This window comes from Echiichthys vipera (assembly GCF_963691815.1).
Source record: "Echiichthys vipera genome assembly, chromosome: 9".
NCBI classification, from domain to species: Eukaryota; Metazoa; Chordata; class Actinopteri; order Perciformes; family Trachinidae; genus Echiichthys; species Echiichthys vipera.
This window is the reverse complement of record NC_139834.1, coordinates 26,423,371-26,446,571: the sequence shown is the minus strand read 5'-3', so window position 1 is coordinate 26,446,571 and position 23,201 is coordinate 26,423,371. Positions and strand designations below refer to the sequence as shown.

General features: G+C 41.0%; 2 protein-coding genes across 2 annotated transcripts; one reads left to right on the top strand and one right to left on the bottom strand.

Moving 5' to 3' along the window:
• The first annotated feature begins 353 nt into the window (after nt 1–353).
• zgpat (zinc finger, CCCH-type with G patch domain) lies at nt 354–4,799 on the top strand. The gene is made up of 7 exons (XM_083920211.1): nt 354–488; nt 964–1,630; nt 2,066–2,199; nt 2,376–2,534; nt 2,764–2,886; nt 3,702–4,113; nt 4,497–4,799. The coding sequence occupies exons 2-7, from the start codon at nt 1,020–1,022 to the stop codon at nt 4,633–4,635; spliced, it is 1,578 nt and encodes a 525-aa protein (XP_083776337.1). The 5' UTR covers nt 354–488; nt 964–1,019; the 3' UTR covers nt 4,636–4,799.
• An 8,770-nt stretch (nt 4,800–13,569) lies between these two features.
• LOC310952260 (neuronal acetylcholine receptor subunit alpha-4-like) lies at nt 13,570–22,511 on the bottom strand (the record flags this gene model as incomplete). Its single annotated transcript, XM_083920827.1, has 6 exons — nt 13,570–13,695; nt 14,487–15,924; nt 17,659–17,768; nt 17,858–17,902; nt 19,758–19,909; nt 22,460–22,511. 6 exons carry the CDS (start codon nt 22,509–22,511, stop codon nt 13,570–13,572), a joined length of 1,923 nt encoding a protein of 640 aa, XP_083776953.1.
• Between the last annotated feature and the right edge of the window lie 690 nt (nt 22,512–23,201).

Sequence of the window (23,201 nt, the reverse complement as noted above, 5' to 3'; positions counted from 1 at the left end):
ACTTTAAAACTCACTGTATAATAAACATACAAATAAAAAAATATGTGAACCCCGTCATGTAAGTTTAGCATTATCGAATTGAGTATTTCAGTTAGTTGTCATTAAATTATTTAACATAAATCTCAATTATTGGCAATAATTGTTTCAAAATAAAGAATAGTGATTAAATTGATAGTCTTAAAGTAATAAATAAATAAGAAAAATAATTATTTTGCACACCTTCAGACACTAGTTTAAAACTAACAAGTTGGATTTGTAACTAGTTATCCATCAGAGACATCCAAAACCTGAGGACACGTGTTTTATTTTGAAGGAAAAGTCGTGTCTGCTTGTCTTCCTTGTGTTAGCTTAATACTGAACCGGTTTATGTTCATATTATGTTGCTTCGCTGTGGATTTATTTGAATGACTTAGTTTCCTAACAAAGCACATCTCTTCACTGCCGTTTTCTTCCGTCGGTGCAGATGTCAGACAGCTAGTGTAACCACGGTAACGTACCGCTGCTGCCATTATAATCAGTTGTTAAAGTTAGCTTCAGCACGGCTAACATTTAGCTCAAACTAGCTGTGATATAACCTATGGATAGCGACTCACAACTGTGTTAAATATGTGGGCAAAGTGGGTGGTGCAGATGCTGGAGCGTCCATAACACACCGTTAGTGTACAAAGTAAAGTGACCATTAGTTCTTACTACGTTAAAGCATATAGCAGTGGTTTATGGTAATGTTATGTCATGAATATTTGCTCTGTATCCTTCTAAACTCATTAAATATGATTTTTAAACGACACAGGAAAGGACACACTGTATTATCGTGTACCAAGAAAAAGTAGTCCAGCTAAATCAGTCCATCTACTCAAGATTTAAGATTCTTTGAAATGACAATAAAGTATCTTTAATGTGTCCTTTCCTCTATGCTCTTCTACTTAATTCCACCTTCAAATCGACCATCTTGTTTTTCCTCAGGTGTCTTGGAGGCTTGATGCTGCCCATCCCTGCCCTTCCCTGTGCCAGTCGTCAGCATGGATGAAGAAACCCTTGAGGCAGCCATCAGCACTTATGGTGCCCAGCTGCAGCAGGTGGAGACAGCCCTGGCAGCTGGCCTGGACCCCTCCCAGCAGTCAGACCTGCTCAAACTGAAAGACGACCTTTGTCAGCTGATAGAGCTCACAGAGTCCAGTCTGGTGTCTGTCAAAAAGAGCCGGCTTCTGGCCAGCCTCGAGGACAGTGATGGACTGCAGGCAAACGCTTCACGGGCAGCAGCAGACACAAACGGTGCAAACGGGAATCTGAAGGATGAGTTTGCTGCTTTTTACTCTGAACTCGGGGAGTCGTCAGGTAGTAGCTCGGACACCAGAGAGAGGGACAATGAGGAGGGAGGCGGGCTAGAGTATGGTGAGGAGGAGGAGGAGGAGGAGGAAGAGGAAGATGCACTCAGTGGTACCAAAGTAAGAGCACCGTACCGGACAACATGGGGGACACTGGAGTATCACAATGCAATGGTGATGGGGGCAGAACCTCCAGATGTAGAAGAGGCACAAGTAAGAGTGCTCTACATCTACCCCACCCATAAGTCTATGAAACCCTGTCCATACTACCTAGAGGACAAATGTCTCTTCCTGGATAATTGCAGGTAAAGTTACACTTTTTTGTTTTTGTTTTTGTTACGCCTGTAAAATATTGTTGTATTGAGTTAACTTGACCACATCTGCCTTTTTTATAATAGCATTTATCATCCAGCGGGTGTCACCCATTGTCCACATGATGCAGACTGACCATAGCTACAGAATAGTCCTATAAATGCTATGAAATGTTGTTTTCTCTGCACCTTTTATCTAATAATTTAGTTGTCACCCCATGTCACCGTATTGATTCCTAATGTTTTGGTAACCCATCACTGCCTGTGCTGTTTGTGAGGATTTCCAAAAGAATAAAGTACAGTGGGTGTGTTTTTCGATTACAGTATGAGCTTCAATAGACAGTATTAGTTGAATCCCTCAGTTATTTACTCTATAACTGACTTGGGTTTTAATTCTGTCTCTGTTTTCCTTTTCTCTTTTTGGTGAAGGTTTTCCCACGGCGAGGTGGTGCATGTGTCAGAGCTCAGAGAGTTCCTCGAGTTTGACCTCAGTAATCTCGAAGAAGGCTCGTCCTGCTTGACTCGACATGAGGACGGCATCTGGTACCCGGCCAAAATCAAAGGTAATGAGTTTACAATAAATCCAATTTTGTCACCATATCAAAACAATGTTCTAAATAAATTTCCTGGAAACCTTGAGCGAGTAATCTGGATACAATTGCACAATGTCACTAAATAACCAAGATAATGGTTGATGTTTGAACGTTTCGATGACTCAAATGTTTTTTTCTAATCGTAGAAATTGACAGTGGTTTCTACACTGTGAAGTTTGACTCATTGCTGCTGAAAGACGTTGTGGTCGAGGCGGACGGCATCATTCCGCCTTTGAGAGAAGACGACCCGCTCTCCTCGGACTCTGACCTGGACGACACTGGAGATGACGTGGCTTTTGCAAAAGGTGGATATGGAAATGTGTTGCCATTCTTCTGTCAATCGAAATTTGAGCTAGAGTTCAAAATCTTGCAAGAGATAAAATGCGACTCGGGTGTATTTTCATAGAACTGCGGATGCAAATCATAAGCCACCTTCAGTTAATGAACTTATATTCCACTTTATGTGAAAAGTTGAGTTTGTTTGACAGTTGTAACTAACCATTTGTACTTTGTTTTTCACTTGTGTCTCAACAGTCATAGACTCTGCTGTAGAATCCACAGAGACAGTAAACAGTGATCATTTTGGTGGCTGGGAGGCACATACCAGAGGCATCGGATCCAAGCTTATGCTCAAAATGGGATATGAATATGGGAAAGGTAACATTGACCGCATTTTAGGTTCTGAAGTCAACTTTTTTTTCAACATAAGATGAGTCATTCACTGCAGTGCACAACATACAAATGTTTCCCAATCATATTTATAGCACTTCAGTATATATTCTCTTTGTCACATGCATGCTAAAGCTTTACACCAACATCGTGCCTCAGTTGTATTGTCACCTCATAGCAAGAAGGTCCCGGTTTTAACCCCACCAGGGCTGACTGAGGAGTATTTTGTGTCACCATGTTCACGTTTCCCCAGGGTTCCCTCCTACCCCAAACACAAAATCCTTCGCCTCTGCCCTTGACCACCACATTGGCCTAGATTTTGAATTGGTCCCTGGGCTCTGCACTGTGGCTGCCAGCTGCAAAAGCCGAGGACAGAAGTCCCCATGGGCTTTATTAAAGTATTAGTCAAGAGTAGTCTTGTGCACATCCACAAAACCTCAGTGGGGAAAGGTGCATTCATGACATCATAATCATCTAATCACACTCATATATATGACCATTACAGTAATATGGTTAGAGATACAAGTGTGGTTTAAAAGAAGTATTGTACAAACTTCCAATCAACGGGTCATTAAAGATATAATAAAATATCAAACAGTCATTTCATCCAAGTGATATCCCACAGATGAACACGACACTAGAGGGCATCAAGAGTCATTTAAAATCCATATATAACATGCCACATCTCAAATCAAGAGTGTATTGTGTTGCCACAAGTTTGCTTCCGGCTGTGCATTTTCCTTTTTCACTCCCCAGTTTAGCACATTTCCCGCCTCTTCACTCAGTCACCTTTGCTTTCTCAGGCTTAGGAAAGATGCAGGAGGGCCGGGTGGAACCAGTCATGGCAGTGGTCCTACCCAAAGGTAAGCCTCTGGACCAGTGTGCCGAGCTCACCCAGAGACGAACCCACAACAAGGCCGCTAAGGATGGCGCACAAACAGGCCGCCCGAAGAGACGCAGGAAGCCTCGGGTCGCCGCCGGAGGCCGCAAGACCGTCTTTGACTTTCTCAACAACAAGCTAGGAGGCATGAGCACCGATCCTGCTGAGGGGGGTGCTGCTGCGTCATCAGCCGCGACCGGGGTGGAGGCTTACAGGGGAGGGAAAAGCACCAAGAGGACTCTGAATGTGAAGCTGTTCCAGGCTTCTGAGAGGGTGTCCCAGACTGAGAAGGAGATCCAGAATCTGACTGAGACACTCGGCAGACAGACAGGCAGGTTAGTACCAACTCCTGCGTATGTTCAGTTAATCTACGTTTCTACATGTCTAATCTGACCTCTGTAAAGGCTGGGAACTGAACAAAGATGTCATTAATGATTACTACATTCCAATGGAATCAATAAAACCTCCACAGAGTATAGACACATTAGCAATCGCATTCATATACATGAATGCACAACTATAATTGATTGTAAAATTTGAGAACACCAGTTGCTATTCAGCTCTTGTCAAGATGGCTTGTGGGGATTGTGTAAAAAATTTAAATAAAGTGTAAAGACTCGAGGTTAGACACTTGTTTCCGGAGGCCAACTTCTAATGAAAAGTGCAGCTAAAGCCCGTGTCTGTCCCCAATTCCTAATCTATTCATCCGTGTGCAAAGGGACGCCTCCAGAGTGAAGCAGCTGGAAGAGAAGCTGTCAGCGGCCCGCCGGCTGCTGGCCCAGCAGAAAGCCCAGGAGCTGTCCATCCAGAGAGAGCACAGGAAGGCCGACACACACAAGAAGATGACTGAGTTTTAACTCCGCTTCTCTCAAAGTCTTGATAGGATAAAGAGAAGCACTGCTTGCCTGAAATGAACTTTTGTCCTTTGACCGTTTTCAGTTATGTTATGTGCTAAACTGTTTTTTTAAGACATTTCTTTAGCATCATTCGCCACTGGCATCATCGATTCGAGCTGGCAGTGGTACCCATTTTATGCAAAATGCAGCATTTGCTGACGATCATTTCTGCTTCTCATTTTATTTTGAAGGACAGAGACGTTTCTTTTGTGTTTGGTTTCAAATTGTACAGTTCACAATAATGTTTCAAACTAAATTGAATTTGTGATGAGCATTTTGTCTGTGTGTCTTTCATCATCAGCACTAAATGTTTAGACAACCTAGTTGTTACTACCTAGTGTTACTTCCTTCTTTTTACACAGTTAAACTGTGTAAAGGAATGGTTATCCGAATTCTTAATGAGTTCTTTGTTATACTTTTCTGGAAGAGGATTAGTCATTCTTGCCAGAGGCTACACTGATGGTTGGTATACCTGGACTTGGATTTATGACTGATTTTTAAATCACCTCAGGAGTTGGGAGACCTTTACGCAGTTTTGAAGTGAAGCCCCTCCATTCGCCCACGCCTCTTACCGGCTCATGCACAGCGTCTTTGAAGCTACGATCATAACCCCTCCTATTAAATAATGAATTTGGAGAGCAGCTTGTCTGCTCATACATCGGACACATTGTCTGTAGGCGGTGGGTGGGTTGGGTAGTGACTGTGTCTACCTAGTTTCCTTTCAAACTGTCCAGTAAAGGTTTAAGTCGTGATGTTAGGTACCTGTATGAGGTCACCAACTTTTTTTTATTAGCAATGTCTAATCTGAATGTGATACATCATAATAAAAGAAACACACACACACACACACACACACACACACACACACACACACACACACACACACACACACACACACACACACACACACACACACACACACACACACACACACACACACACACACACACACACACACACACACACACACACACACACACAATAAAAAAAGGCCAGCTGCAATATGGTGAAGTTTAGTGTGACCCTGAGTCCATTAAAGGCAGCTAGAAAACTGGTTACCATCAACAAGTTACAGGGATTGTGTTTTCCCTAAGGAGAAAGAGATAGTAAATAACTCAGGTTAAAGCAATAAGTATGGCGATACGGTTAACTTTGTAAGCCTTCCCTGAAGCCTCTGGGCGGACTGGTGTAGCACAGGGCAGCCGCAAATGCAGAACTCATGAACCCTCCAGTCGGTATCCTGAGGGAAGCCCAGCTTCGCGTTCTGATCTGTTGAGTGGCAGCAATTTGAGATTGCAGGTGACTGGAGGGATCACACTGAAATTGCTGATCTTTGGAGGAAAATAGCAAAATGCAGTGTGTGTTGATTTAATGGGATCCCTGGAGGGTCTCTGCTTCACGCTCTACCCCATTTATGACTCTTGAGTCCCTAAAGATATCACTGCCAGCCAACAGCAGACTTTGTGTGTGTCGTCAGGTCGAGGTGTGTTAGCTACATCTTCGGTTGTCTGTATGCAGTGCACACTCCTGCAGACGTCTGTCTCACATATGGATCCAGACTGGTCTATTAGGGGAGTTTTCGCTGCTAAGCGGCACTTATCAGAGCCTGGATTATGCGATTAAGGAGATGTGATGGGGAAATTGATTGGAAGGCCACCTTGACAGATGTTTTACTTAGATATGCATGTTAAGCTGAGGGGTTCCAGGCTAGAGGAGATGGCCTGTGGACGTGTAGAGTAAGTTGAGCATCCTCATGTTATTCTACCTGGCTCTCTATGATACAAATTTGCAGTCTTAATATTGACATTTGGTATTTTCTAAGTGCAAATTAAAGAATGTTGCATTTTTTTGTACTATTCACCATTTTTTGTATCTGTTTTAAGACCGCCACTACAAATTCTAGCTCATGTGGATATTGCAAGTTCACAGTCGTATACTGGGCAGTGGTTCACAGAGAGTTGTTAACCTCTTCTCTATTTTCATGTTTTGCTCTGTTGCAGACAAAATTAAATAGAACAATTGCAGCTCACGACCCATGGAAACAAATGTGTTGACATGCAAGTTTAGTACTGTAGCTTGTTATGATTTCATCCATTTTTAGCCACACTAACAGCATGACTAGGGATGGTAATGTTGATCTGCAATCCGGCAAATGGCTTTGGTCCCTACTTAAATATAACTATGGAATTAACTGTCATTCAAATTTGTAGATATATTTAGTCATGTTCCCGAATGAATGTATCCCGATGACCTTATTGTTTTGAGTATGAACACTTGGATGGTAGGCTCCTGTACTAGCCCAGATATTTAGGACAGATATGATATGATGACACGTATTCAATAGCCTGTTAACGATTATATCGGTGGTTAGATTGCCATTAAATTTGTTACACACTTTGATGACCCTCTCTGGATGAATTATGAAGATCCTTAACTTTTCATTATCAGGTCAGAATTTAAATTGGTCCAGTACTTTGGGTTTGTGATTTTACTTTAATTTAAAGACTTTTTTCCATTTATCTATGTTCACCTTGGAAGAATGCAACCAAAACAAAGTTTTCTTCACAAATTCAAGGCAAAACAAAAATATACAAAAATGCCTTTTACATCAGCATGCTAGAATAGTCTCTGTAAGGATTAGTGTGTAAGGACTCTTATCATGAAGAGGTTTGGTGTTATCAAGAGCAGTATTAGGGGTTAAAAAAGCAGTTTTAATGCTTTCACCGTGCTGCCCCAAGCTAATCAATGTTAGCCGCGTTCAGCTGTTAGCGACTGTTAGCGACTGTCCGGGATATCTCTGTTAATAGCTGTTACGTAAAAAAAAGTTGACTCGAAGGCTTATTTGATGAGCGTATTTGCTGAAAAAGACCCTGGGATGATTTTTGCTCAGCCAGTATGAATTAGCTAGCACAGGAGTGATGTGTGCATATTTCTTGGTGCCTTAAAAATCGTGAGGCAGCGTTCTGCACCTGTTGGAGTCAGGGAAGGGAGCGCTTGCTGATACCAAAAAAAGCCAACAACCAGGCGTGAAAAAATAAAAGCATGAATAACCTTATGTATATCAGGAGGACACAGAAAAGTATGAATACAGGTATTTATACAGAAAAATAATGTGTTATTCTAACATTAAAGCATGTAAACATGCTCTAGTAGACACCCAAAATACAAGAACATGAAAATGAACATAATACGTCCATTTTACATTACATTACATTTTGATTTATTAGAGACCGTCTTGCAATGGGATCACTCCAGCCAAGACACCAGATCAGGCTAACTGTGTAAAGTAGGTGGGTTGGCCCCTTCCAAGCCCTCAGCTGGTGGGGGCGGCTGGTGGCTAAGTGGTTAGAGCGGTCGCCCCATGTAAAGCAGCTGAAGGTCCCAGAGGCAGTGGCCGCAGGTTCGACTCTGCTGAATGTCTCCCCCTCTCTCACCCCATTCCCTGTCTGTCCTATATAATAAAGGCTAGAAAAACTGCCAAAAAATTTTTTTTTTTAAATGAATCCGCATCACACATCAAAAAGTAGGCTGGAGACTCGTTGACATTGACTGTATGGATGTATGAACTATATGTCTGATATCTGATAATGGTTTATCAGGAAGCAACCAGCAGCATTACCATCAAGTGCATCATGTGCCAAGCATCGAAGTTATTAAATCAAAGCACGTCTTCTTGTCTAAATCAATTATCAAATCCCTCGCATATGTATCTACAAAGACTCTCACCTAATTGGAATTAGCACTGAAGGTCAATTTTTCATCAAGGTAAATGTAATAACATGACATTTAGTTGTAATTAATAACTGTGTGTACTCGCGTAGTACTTTGCATTGCTTTCATAAGGACACAGAGGACCTCTGATGTACACATTGTAATCTGCCTTTGTCAGTATAATCTGACTGTAATAATACCGAAATTATGCGCATGGAAACCCTGCTGAAATGGCATGTCTTATCATTTAATGGAAATTAGCTTGTAGAGACCATCTTCATCTCATTTCAGAATTCAATAGACAATATCCGGCAGTATTGTGTTTCAAGGAAAAAACTGGAGGGAGAAATGGAAATTAATATCTGTTCATATATTAATCTTTGCATACAGACAAAAGACTATAAAGCTTTTAACTCATTCGGAGTTACAACAAAGTCTTTCTTTGTATTTCCAACTATCATCCAGCCTTTCTTTTGCAAATTATGTGCTGGAACCCATGAATAAATAAACAGCAGTCTGCAGGTATTTCACCTGGTTTAAAGTGCTGTCTTTCCATATTGTGCTTAATTGCAATTTTCTCCTGTCTGTTTATACACAATGATCAATGGTCGCTCCTCTGCTGAGCAAGTGGAAATACAATAGTTTTGTTGGCTGAGGTCAAAATGTCGGTCATCACATTCAGGTGTAGCGTTACATGCTTTTAAATCTAATCAAATTGGAGGTTTGACTGAGGTGGAGCAGCAGGATGCAGATGTATGAGAACAGGATTAAAGTGGAAATGAGTTGATAACTTGCCGTAAACTTTAATTTAATACTTCAAACAAATCAGAGAGGTTAAACGATTGGATGTGCTAACTTCGTACAGTTACGCTGCAATGTAAGTGTTCAAAATTTGAACATGCACATGGTTTTCCAAGAGACAAATACATCACCTTGTTATTAAAATGCATGCACATAAATACATGTCAGGGTCATTTATATCTTCTCATTCTCCACTGGAAGTCATTTGTGGAATTGGAAAAAATTGAAGTTAATCCCTCAATTAACATTCCTGTTTCATCTGTCTTTCATTCATTGTCGATTTAATTTTCCATCCATTCAATGATACATTTTTCACCTCACTTATTCTACAAATGTGTCCATCTAATACACTTACAGATTAATCAAGATTTAAAGAGAAATAGCTTTTTAGGCCAAAAGGAAAAAAGGAACACTTTAAAGAAACAACCTCACATTCACAATGATTTTATGAAATCATTTCATAACACATTCTGCCTTCAGTTTAGCTTGATTTTATTACGTGTTTTATTTTTGCATTTTTGTTGGTCCTCGCCGTCAAATTGCTCTTTTTTTCCTCCATTTGAATGCATAGTTTCTTTTTTATCTGGAGAATTCACTTCAGAAACTGTACTTGGAGACTCCTCTATAGCCCTCCCTGCTGCTCGATCACTATGGTCTCTCTCCCTTTCCTGCTCTGGATGGTGGATGTAAAAACATCACTTCTGGTTCACCAGCACAGAACAGTGGGGCGGCTGTGCCTCAGTGGTGGAGTGGGTTGTCCTCCATTCGAGAGATTGGTGGTTTGATCCCCAGCTCCCCCGGTCCGCATGTCAAAGGGTCCTTGGGCAAAACACTGAACCCCAAATTGTTCCCTGTGTGTAAATGTGGTGTAAATGGTTAAATTAGATGGTATGTAGATGTCCACTACCATCAGTGGGAATGTCTGTGTGAATGGGTGAATGTGGCAAGTAGTGAGAAATCGCCTTGAGTAGTCAGAATACTAGAAAGGTGCTATACAAGTACAAGTCCATTTACCAGTCACCACAAGTTCTGTATGCTGTGAAACACAGAGAGCTTTACCTTGCGACGATAGGTTTAATCAGCATCGTGTGAACTCGTTTGGCAAGTGTCTTTTTGGCAAGACATTCATTTATGTAAAAGTCACACATATAATCCTCACACATAATATCCTTTTAATATCAAAGGAGAGACTGCAGTTTTTACACAACAAGCAGTGCACACGCACAGCTCTACAGTACGTTGCTAGACAACAAGGTGGTTGTTGGCATTCTCATCTGAAGTGTGAGTTCAATGAGTTTGTTGTACTCACCCGTCTGAAGTCCTCCTCAGTCTGCTCCAGGTTCAACTTCTCTGCTCGTTCATTCTCAAAGCATGACCAGTCGATTCATCCTATCTGTCCCAGTGTTACCAGTCATATCAGCCTGTGTCCCAGTGTAACCACTTCACTCAGTCTCTCTGTCCCAGTATAACAAGTTCACTCAGCGTCTCTGCCTTAGTGTAACCAGTCCACTCATCCTCTCTCCCATTATAACCAGTCTAATCAGCCTGTGTCCCAGTGTAACCAGTCCATTCATCCTCTTTGCCCCAGTGTAACCAGTCTAATCAGCCTGTATCCCAGTGTAACCACTTAACTCAGCCTCTCTGTCCCAGTGTAACCAGTCCACTCAGCCTCTCTGTCCCAGTGTAACCAGTCTAATCAGCCTGTGTCCCAGTGTAACCAGTCCATTCATCCTCTCTGTCCCAGTGTGACCAGTCCACTCAGCCTCTCTGTCCCAGTGTAACCAGTCCACTCACCCTCTTAGCCCCAGTGTAACCAGTCCACTCATCCTCTCTGTCCCAGTGTTATCAGTCTAATCAGCCTGTGTCCCAGTGTAACCAGTCCACTCACCCTCTCTGCCCCAGTGTAACCAGTCCACTCACCCTCTCTGCCCCAGTGTAACCAGTCCACTCAGCCTCCATGTTTCAATATCTTGCGGCACAATTAACCTTTGCTTAATAATAATAATAATACATAAATGTATTTATGAAATAATCAACAGTTTTGTACCGAACCAGCGGTCTAATCATTAGTGTGTCTAAATTATGTTAATTTGTAGCTGTTGCAGATTGAAAAGATCCATTAAGCAAAGCAGCAAAAGTCAAGCAGTATCTAAGTTAAAAGAATGTATCAACAACATTTTGGAGCTACTCAGTAATAAAGTCCTCTTAAAAAGCAGCGCCACGTTTAATAATAATACTTTTCTTTGTATGGTAATGGGTGCACCACATCAAAACATGTCATACCTTTGTGATTATATGTCTTATATTATTGGAGGTATTAATTAACATTCCCCATAAACACTTCTTTGCTCACTGGCATCACTCTACACATGTTTCTCTTTTGTTATAAATACTCAAATGCGACTTTAACCTCAGCATTTCCCTCATTTCACTATCTGCCACTGCCTGAAACCTTCAACTCATTGTGTGCATTTATGTTTTTAGCACTATATAAGCAATTCAATTTCCTATCACTTCTGACTGTATAACTCATCTTCCCCCGGTCAGGTAAGGAACAGTGGAGATACTGTATCCTGAGAAAATGTCACTTCGTCACTTTGTCACTTTATATCACCACTGCATCACTTTATTTAGTTGTATTGAAACTTACTTCAGTCAGAAATGCTGCTACACTTTACTGTAACTAACTTACTTCAGTCAGAAATGCTGCTAAGCTTTACTGTACTTTACTGTAACTTACTTCAGTAAGAAAGGCTGCTAAATTTTTACACTGTTATCACTTATTGCTTCTTATCACTTATGTAGTTTGTTCTTATTTTATTTCAATCTGCTGCTAAACTGCACGCTGCGTATTGTTGTATATTGTATATACCTACGTTTAACCACAATGTCTGTTGCACTCTGTCACACTTAGTTATTGTTTGATTTATTTTATGTTTTATGCTTTATTTTGATTTGATTATGTTCGCTTATTGTCCCTCTGATCCTTTCCCATCTTTGTATTGTAACTGTTGCACAATAATTTCCCTCGGGATAAATAAAGCTTCTTGAATCTTGAATCTTGAATCTTGACTGCAGGGATGCACATTGTAAGTCGAGTGTTGAGGCTGGTTTCTTTTATTCAAGATAATAATACAAATGTCTCTGAAAATAATGCGGCAGTTGTTTTGTTCTTATTGACATTCAGTTTCAACTTTAAATACCAATGCCTAACATGAATGATTATGGGCTTAAAAACCATGATTGACAAAAGAAAATGAAAACCAGGCCAATCATTCCACTCCTATACTCAGGCAATAGAAATAATTGAATGTGCCCTTGCCATTTTAGGTGACTGGGGTTGAGGGAAGGAAGGGCTATGCATGACTGGAGAAAGTGGTTTTAAATCCCTCCCTGTTAACACCAAACTGCTGCGTTAGTAACAGAAGAATTATTGAATAAAAGTTCACTTAACTGCTGGGATTAGAAAAACCACCGAGCTGTGTGTGTGCTTACCTAAGCAGTGACCATTGTAATAAATCGTCACACCTGAACACACTCAACTCCTTCAGCAGTAGAGGCGGCAGTAGCTCAGTCCGGAGGTTCAAGTCTCTGTAAAGACCAAGTAGTGTTTGACTGACAGCTGGGGAGGTGCCTCCTGGCCACTGATAAGGTGCTCTTGAGCAAAGCACAGAACTCTCAAACTGCTCCGGGGGCGCTGTACCACGGGTGACCTTGAATTGTATGTGTGTTCTGTGTGTATAAAGAGGGGATCTGCGAAAGATGCATTTCAACTGCCATTTACCTTGTGTGGATTGACAAATAATGCAAATGATTTAAAATATTATTTTCCCCAGAAATCCTTTACTGAATTCTGACAAATCATGTTGCACTGATGCTGGAATATTTTTATTAATATTGAATATTGATACTTTAACATTTACATTGTAGTAGGAATGTTAAAATGGAGATTTAAACCAAACCCTACACAGTCAATTTTTATAAACATTTTACACGTATACATACAAAAAAGTCAAAATCTTTTCCTGAGTCTTGTTTTTCCTGTGGGGATTTTCTGCGGTAAATGTAAATGGGTCAAATTCTATTCTTTTCTGTTTTTGTATGAACGTGACAGCATGAGCTATACAGCTCAATGTCAAAATGGAGTGGCGTGGATGGATATTTTCGTGTTGGCCTTTTGCCCTCATAAAGAATTAATGTGCCCCGTGGAATCAATGAGAGATATTTCACATGGTGTCTCCGTGAGTCACCTTTCAATAACCTGGGGCAAGACCAAAGAGTGTGACTTGATCATGAAAAATAAAAAGATAAAGACAAACTATATATATATACATTTCTTTTTTTTTTTACCAGATAAGAGAGTGTCCGTTCGATGGTGTGATTCTAGATCATTCCTGCCAGCCAAGGAGGAAGAAAGAGTCCCACAGATCCCAGAACACACACCAGTACAAACATCCAGAGGAAAATCCTGTCGATGACCATGGCCACATACTTCCAGTCCTCTTTCACCTATGGAGGAGACACACAGAAGAGAGGGACATTTCAAATTTCACACCACACCACCTTTCTTTTTACCAGCTGTCAGTTTTCACCCTTGATTGATTTCTCTCGAATGGCTGATTTTTTCATTATGAGGCAGCTATCTCCTAAATGTCATTCAATTCTTGTTCAACTCTTATGAAAAATTCAAGGTCAAATTACCGAGGCCCCATTGTTTCAAAGACGGGCCTTTTCCCGCGAGGAAAAGAAAGGGCATTGTAGTATTAACAATGGCTGGTGTCAATGGATGTGATAACCTTTTTTATCTTGATTCTTTTGGATTTTAGAATAATTCAAGAAATTTTCATACTTTCCCATTTCAAAAAAAAAAATTCTTCATTTTTGTGCCAGCAAATAACACTGGATCAGTAGTGTATACTCAAAAGCTTATTACTGCCTAGCAGTTACCAAATCAAAATACATTTTCACCGATATACTAATATATTTCTACACTGTCAACTAAAGACCATACACTATTACTCTTTATTATTTTTGTACAGCATGTGTTATAACAAGCCATTAGCCAACAGTGCAGGACCGCCCACAGTTGAATAACAAGGCACAGCCTGTTGAACTTATACACTGAAAATCTCAAATACAAATTGAACATGTGACAACACATTTTCATGTGCTGAAGGGATTGTACTGCTTCTAGTAAAGTAATTTAAGCCACATTTTTCCAAATATGAGCACTACATAAACCACTAGAATAATTTACCAAGGCTTTACTGATTACTTGAATTAAGATCATTTCAACTCACTGAGAAATCTGCATCCTCTGCCTTGAGATGATCAGCCACGTACTGAACTCCCTCTATGGCTCGCTGCATAGCTGGGGAAATAGTTGGAACCGAGGTGTTCTGTTGGGGACTCGTGTCTTTAGTAGACTCTACTGTGAGGGTTTCTGCTATGGGATCTGTAGGGGCTTGTTTCTTCACCCACCCTGCGATTGCCATGAGGCCAGGCCCTTCGTCATGCAGACAGCAGTACTGGAAGCTACGGGAGCGACACCGATGCCCAGCTCTCTGAGTAAGCTCCCTCTGTTGGTCACACATTTGCTCTACACTGAGGGAGCGGCCATTTGGAGCCAGTGTATTTGGTTCTTCTTTGGATAGGCTGCGGAGTGGGCCCAGTGGCAAAGTTGGGGGCAAGGACAATTGGGAAGAAGACGAGGCAGCGGAGTTGTGTCCCCGTAGGGATTGTTTCTCAGAGAGAACTGAATACTGACCAGATGTGGACTGGCAGAAAATGTTGGCCTTTAGTGGGTGATCATTCTCGTTGCGGTCCTCACGAAGGGAAGAGGGGGGAGAAGGTGAGCAGACAAGGATGCTCGGACTGTCGGATGGAGTCTTTGGGAATGTATTCTCAACTTGCCCCATCTGTCTCAATCCAGTCTCTAACCCTGTCCAAAAGGCTTGGGAGTTACCTGTTGCAGATATGGCGGTAGGATGGTGCATCATCTCGATGAGCTTTTTGCAGTTCTGTTTGGCTGTGCCCGGCGGACGCTTCATGAAGAGGACTCGAGGCACCATGTCTAAGAATACTCTCCGCACCCAGTGAGGCATACCATGGGTCTGTGGTGATCGATGATGTACGTTTAACACAAAGACAGTAATTATGATGGAGAGCGTGACAAACACCATTGTGAACAGCAGATATTCACCAATAAGTGGAATCACCAGCGAAGTAGACGGTATTATCTCTGTGATCAGCAGGAGGAATACTGTTAGGGACAGCAACACTGAGATACACAAGGTGATCTTCTCTCCACATTGCGATGGCAAATAAAACACCAGCACAGTCAAACAGGAGATAAGAAGACAGGGGATGATAAGGTTAATGGTGTAGAACAACGGAAGCCTCCGGATGATGAAGTAGTAAGTGATGTCTGCGTAGATCTCCGTGCAGCACTCATACTTTTTGGTATTGTACTTGCCCACTGCATTTACAATGACCCACTCGCCACTCTCCCAGTAGTCCATCTGGTCCACATTGCTGGTCGTGCTGATCAGATCAATCTTGGCACGATCATAGGTCCATGAGCCAAACTTCATCTTGCAGCTTTGCTGATCAAAAGGGAAAAAGGTGACATCTATGCTGCATGAAGACTTGTAAATAGCCGGTGGCATCCACTTTATCCGACCATCATGGAACAGATGTGCCTTTGTGAGGTGAGTGACTGCAAAGTCGCCATCAGCGCTTCATATAAAGAGCAGGATAGAGGGAAGAAAAGTGAAAAAAAAAAGATTTATCAAGAGTTGCACAGTCTAAGTGCAAAGCAAATTGCTGAAAAAACACGTCCTATTCCATACCAACCATTTACTTCCGGTAACTACAAGTAATAAGATTATAGCTTTTTATTTGAATGATTAACCTGAAGAACAAAAGACAGGATGTGACAGGTGCAAAGCATACAAACTGCAAACTTTTACATCACTGACGTTCTTTGAAAACGTATTGTATTAGCTTCAATTTGGCAAAGACACAACATTCACTAATATCTGTATACCGATGACACCCACATTTACGTGTTTATCACCAAGCAAATGGAAGATAGGATGTGCAGTGCTGTGTAGCTGTGTATAACTTTAAAATCAATGTGAAATTTGGCAAAATAAATTGTTTTTGGTGCCAAAGAAGAAATAATGGAAGTCAGTAATCTAATTTCTGTAAACTGTCATTGTGACAGCTGCCCCATCCTCCTCTTTCTCATCTGCTTCTAATCACATCAATCTTTGTTTAAATCCTCTCTTCTCTGCTATTACACACCTGAGCCCCACCCCCCATCACTTCCTATCTCAGGTCATCATCTGACCTAGTCATCTATCCACCTTGTTGCAATTAGCTTCAGCACATAAGGGATTTGCTATCAGTTACTCTGGGCTAGATCATTGCCTTCATTCTGTTCTGCCTGTATCCGTTTTTCCGTAGCCTCCTGGTTACACTGGTTTTTGACCTAGTGAAGACCACTGAAGGGCCCCTGAGTCTGATCCAGTATTATGATAAAGTTAACCAAAGTCAGATATTTTGGTGTGGTCATAGACTCAAGACCTAAATTTACAGCTACATCAAGACAATAACATTGTCAACCTTTTTCCAACCAAACAATATCGCAATTATTAGAGAATTCATGAGGACATCTCTAATTTATACGTCCAGTAGGTTCAGACATCTCTCATCTACAGCTTATTCTGAACACTGCTAACTCTCTTATCTTTGTTTTTCTCTATACATGTAATTATTTTAAATGATCATTATTGTTGATTTTGTCGTTTTGGTCAGCATCTTATGTAAGGACTTGGAACTAACCCATTCATGAAATGTGCTTTAAAAATAAAGTTGCCATGCCTTGCTTTATTAGTTCCTACAGATAAAGAAGCCTTGAATATTTCATCATGAGAAAGTAAATTTATATTTCTATCATGATGTAAATATGATATTTTTAATTAGCTAATTCTGTCATGGCCGTACACACGCCACCCATGCATTTACATAACAACAATGGAATTGGGGCCGCAAAAAACCATTGCATGTGTACGGGCCCTTGTTTAGAAATAAATAAATACAGGTCTATTTAGGGCACGCACACTGGATGCATTGAAACACATCCAATTACATTTCATCTTCTAATTCCCAGCCTAATGTATTGCTTTGTACGATACACCGAGCTTTGTGGGTAAACCACATGCATTAAGGCTAACCTTGTTCAGATTTGTTTTAGCTAAATTACTTTATGACATTGACACAGGACAAGATGTTTGGCACAGGACAGACATGTTTTCCCCACAGTCATACCATCTGTTGGAATGCAATCATCAAAATTTGAACATTGACTGCTATTTGACTATATTCCTCAAATGGAGCAACATTTAAGATCCCAGAACCCCTTACAGTTTCTTCATATGAAAACAAGCTTTTGGCACAGATGCTCACTTGTTGTAGAGGACGATGTCTGGCCTCCAGATGATTTCTGAGGGAATGCGGATGGAGGTGACATTTTCGTATTTCTCTGGGTTCCACCGAAGTTTGTAATCGTTCCATTCCTGTAGGAAAACATTGATTATATTTATATAATGTAACTTTATAATGGCCTGTATCGTTAGCATGTGCTTTATCAGCCATTATTGCATACTTGCTTGACCCAGACGTTTGTGGTCATCATCTGGTTCTTCTCATCCTTATTTCATGTAGACAGAAGAGGAAAATTATACTTGCATCCAATTTTAAATTAATGTGAAATGAAACTTCATCATCACATAGGTGGAATTTCTTTGACCACCTCATTTTCTAGTCATTTATTTTTTTCAAATCTGCCACATGCGCTCATGAATAAGTTATAGTGCAAATCAACATACATACCCTCTATTTCTAAACAGATTAGTTGTGTAATACACTAGGAAAACAACATTAGTCAGTGCTGCATGCAAAAACACTCTCACTGCGACTGCTGGAAAGCTGCTCCAACTCTTTCCCAGCAACATCTAAGATGCAGCAGTCAGTGAAAGCACACTGTAGAAGAAGACCAACTTCACAAAGAGCTGCCTCTCACTACCATGCATGGGGAGCAAGCCCTGTCACCTAATTGTGTGTCAAAAACCTGGAATATCATCTCCATAGCGCTGCAGGCTGCACAAATTCAATCTTGAAGCTGCACCACGCAACTTTGCATAGCTCCAAATGGTAACTGGAGAGGTTATACAACAGATTTACCTTAGTCAACAGAAACCCTGCAACATAATTTGTGTCTGTTATGCAAAGATAAGACAAGAGGCAAGACAAAATAAAGACACTATTTCGTTGTGACCAACTGTGTGTGGATTAGAATATTTGCTGTCAGTGTTAGCGCACTTGACAACTGAATTCAATGTGGGAAAATAATTGATAAATAGTCCCTTCTCTTGTGGTTTCATTTCCGCTGATAAGTGATCTGTGTATATAGATTAATCGCTCATTCCTGGCGTAGCTTTGGGCTGGTTGCTATGATCATAATGAATGCAGTACACGAGACAGAAAGAGTAATATCAGAAATTACACAACTGCACTGCAACAGCACAACCATAACATGATAAATGGACATAACATAATAATAAATAATAGTAATAAATTAACTTTTTCAACGGCAACACCAGCATTTGAACTGAGCAAAGTGATATTTACAGGTACATTTTGCTGTTTAATGCGCTACAGCTGAACTTATTAGCTATTCAACCTGCAGAATGGTTTGTTTTGTGGCCCGTTCAATCAGCCAAGTTGCAGGACAAGATGTGTGTGAATGTTTATTTTGTAAGTTAGATATGAAGGAGCCTCTTCTCAGTGGTCTTTGGCTTTTGTGTTGTGTTGAATTGTATTCTGTCTGGCTAACCATCTGCCATGATAGAGCCGTGACATTACTGCTCTCTGCAAATAGGGTTTAAAATGAAGTTGCATGTCTGGAAATGTCTATTGTTATAGAGAGGCAAAGTCCCTCCCTTTCTGATGGACCCCATGGACCTCAATTTCAGAAAATAAATATGTGTGCTAGTGCCATGAATTACAACATATGATGTTTGTGAATTTAAGAGATAATTTTAGGTTGTTATAGGTTTGTTGTAGAACCATTTAGTTCAGTGATTACTCTCTCGCAATAAACATCACATTGCTCGGTAGCTAGCTAACTTACTTAGCTGTGTTCTTCAACACCTGTAATCTTACCTGATAAATGAATGTGATGTGTGAGTAACGTCACATCTAGCACAAAACACACACGCAAACAGGCATCTAGCTTCAGCGAGACATCACTTACGCAACTTTGTGGTGAGTTGTCTTTCTGATTACCTATTTTCAGCTTAAAACAAGCTGACTTTCCAGACATCATATGTATAATTCATGGCAAGATTCAAACAGGATCAAAAAGTATTTTAGGGTCCCAAAGGAAGGGGAGGGACTCATAGCACAGCAGATATGTACACCGTAGTGTACATATCTGCTTTCAGTTTCAAATCAGACTTAAATAATGATATCTGGTATAAACAATGCAATGAGGTTTTACTCACCACATCAATAAGCTGGGCAATAGATAGTCCAAATTGGACTAGCACTGTGTCTGAAGTGTTTTCCACAGGCCGGGAGAGCTTATTGTAATGTAAGAACAAGTCCTGAAGCAGCCTCTCTTCAGCGTGGGCACGAGGTTGAACCTGGGAACAAACTTGGGGAGAGAAGAGGACACATAAGGAAAGCTTGGACCTTGTTTTTTTTTAGCACTTGTGTGTCCTAATGTATTTTTATTACTTTAAAACAATACATTTTCACAAGGCTGCATATATAATCACATATTTCTAATCCTTTGTGATCATTTATGACAGTGGCCTTCTGTAGACTTATGATCAGTTTTAATTGTTTCTCTTTTTGCACATTTACATTTAAAATAAACCCAATATTGAATATATACTAGAATCTACAATACAAACATCTAGAACGGATATATCTGATCCATGCCACTGTGACGAATTCACTGTACTGAGTGCAATCTAAAAGGAGAATGACCTCTATTACACAGGTGGCGTATGGTTACACAGGACGGCATGTGAGAGATGAGCGGGGAGGAGACGAGAGAAGGAAAGACAGAGAGAGTCTGAGGACATCCGTTGTTTCTCTGAAGAGACGTGCTGATGGAGCGATCTGTCGAGACGTCTCATTCCACGCACACCCCCTCTCACCCTCTCTACGGTGGCCACTCTGAGGGACCAACCAACCCCCCCGCACTGAGGATGACCTAACAAGGTCCGGGAACAATTACAGAGATGAGGATCGTCCCGAGACTCGTACAGTAAAATGTCCTTTGTATTCTGATCATTTTTTCATATTCAATAAGTCATTTTTTATCTGGACACTGTGCATCTGCGCAGGTGAATCAATGTCAGAGCAATTCATCATGGGCTTGGATTTTGTTTCACCAGCCTCACTGATAATGTATTATGCCGGGCACTATCTGCTATATTTCACTGTCTTTCTTGTTTGAAGGGCATTTTATTATATGTCTCGTTTTTTCTTTATTGCTTATTGTATAAAGTATGCATTGTACCCGTATTTGCTATTACTTCATTGTAATATGCATCCATCCATCTATGAGGATGCTCTGCTGTTCTAACCTGTCTTCTTATAAATAGGGACACAGGTGTTGTTGTCATGCCGCAGCCTTCCTCTCGTGTTCTCCTCCCCTCTCAATCAAAGCTGATGGGCTGTCCTTCAGTTGACTGAAAACTGGCATCCTCAGGTTTTTAAAAGCTTGGGATCAATATCTTATTAAATGGATATAGTTTCTTTTGTCCCCTCCCACTTCCTTTCTTACTGTACCTGAATGTGCTGGACATATCCAGACGCCCAACAACCTTGAAATGTCTCTGCTTTTCCAGATGAAAGAAAGAGACAGGTGTACCTTTGTTTCATCACATCAGCTCAGAGCGATACCTACTGAATGCAGCTGATATTAAATAAAAAGGGACGCTCCAGCGGATTCTAAAGCAGCCTTATAACTAATGGGTTTGGACAGGGGGAGCTTGCGGAGTGTCATAACTTTGACAATGCGTGGGTCAGAGCCGTAATGTGTGCAGGAGAAAGTAGGCAACTGTTGGGTGGGTTTACTACAGTAGAATGGGCTTCACATGACACTATGAACAGCAAATGGATAGACTGTGAGGTATCCTATTATGTAGGATGGAGAAACCTGAACCTTTTTCATTCCAGTAGGCTGTCATATAATTACTTAACTTTTCTGTAGATACCTTCTTCTTTTTCTTACATTTATTCATGCAGACAATTACAATCAAACAAAATCCATTATGCAAATCATCTAGAACAGTTAATACAATCAATTATCTTTTCTAGTAATGTTCATTTGCTGATATAATCAGTTTTGCCAAGCACAAGCCGTACACTGCTTAGTTATGTATATATGCAGATGTTTCAGAGCCACTGGACCCAGTTCTGTCCTCATTTGATCAATGTACTCCCAAGGGTCAATAATGCACGAGCAGCAAATATCACTTTCTATACAAGTGAGTCCTGCTCCTGAACTAGGGAGGCGGACCAAGCTTGTTACCAGGTCACTTAGCAACGGAGGCAGTTTCTATTTCCTTGTAAACTTGTTTTTGTCTTGAAGGTTGTGCGTTTTTGTCAGTGATGTTCGTCATTCACATTCACAAAAAAACATCTTTGCTTTTCTAATGCAATACTGGGACTGGAGGCACATTGGGGACTGTGCAAGAAGTGTCAAGGGGGGAGGGAGGCTGGATCTTATATTTTATTCTAGAAAAAAAAGCAAACCCCTCAACTGCCTTTTTTAATGATTTTTGTTGGACCTTTCTCCTCACCTGGAAAAATACTTCTATACCCTCCCTTCAATGTCTTAAAATTATATATTCATGGCATAAACAAAATAAACATAAATATAATAAAATAGAGAAAATACAGCCATGCTGCTCAACTGTTCCATTTATTACCCATGCAGGCATCAACTTTCACCCAAAATAAATAAAATGATATGCAATTTGTGACGAGTAAAAGTTGAAATTTGTCTACCTTCTCTCCAAATGAACAGACCAGCCTTCCTTGAGGAAACACTTAAAATAAATATCCCTCCCTATTTCCTGATTCTCCAGCTTTTCTCCCTCCATAATAATTTCCACAATGTCCCCTGAGATGTTAAAGAAAATGAGAGATGAAGCAACTGCAATTGACAGAAAGGGAAATGGTTTACCTTGTGAAGGAAGAGTGAAGAAAAGTACGCTCAAACATTTGAATATATCCATAGCAAACTCCCTCCAACTTCTGCTGGATCTCAGTCCCGATGTTCAGTCTTCCATCCGTCTTCAGGAGGTTCAGATTAGGTTAAACAGCCCGATGAAGAGGTCGTTTCACTCTGTTTCAGCCCCGAGCCTGGTGTTCCTCCTGGTTCCATCCGTCCAGCTCTTCAGTTGCTCTTCTGTCCAGTCTGTCAGTATGAAGGACCCCAGACCTGTAATTTACTTTCTCTGATCCAACACTTGAAACTCCCTCTTGGCTCCTCTGGAATCCTTCATCAAGTGTGGCTGATTCCTCTCTTCTCCAGCCTCCCTGTCTTCATTACTCCCTCCCTTGCCTCTCATCTCTCCGCCTCCTCACCTCATCCCTCGCTCGCTCTCCCTCTCTCTGACGCGCACACACACACACACACACACACACACACACACACACACACACACACACACACACACACACACACACACACACACACACACACACACACACACACACACACACACACACACACACACACACACACACACACACACACACACACACACACACACACACACACACACACACACACACACACACACACACACACACACACACCCTCATTTCTCTATTTGCATTCTCTCTTTCCCTCCCACTTATCGTTTCTCCCTACTACTTTTTCCCATGAAAAACATTGGACTGTGTGTGTGTGTCTGTGTGTG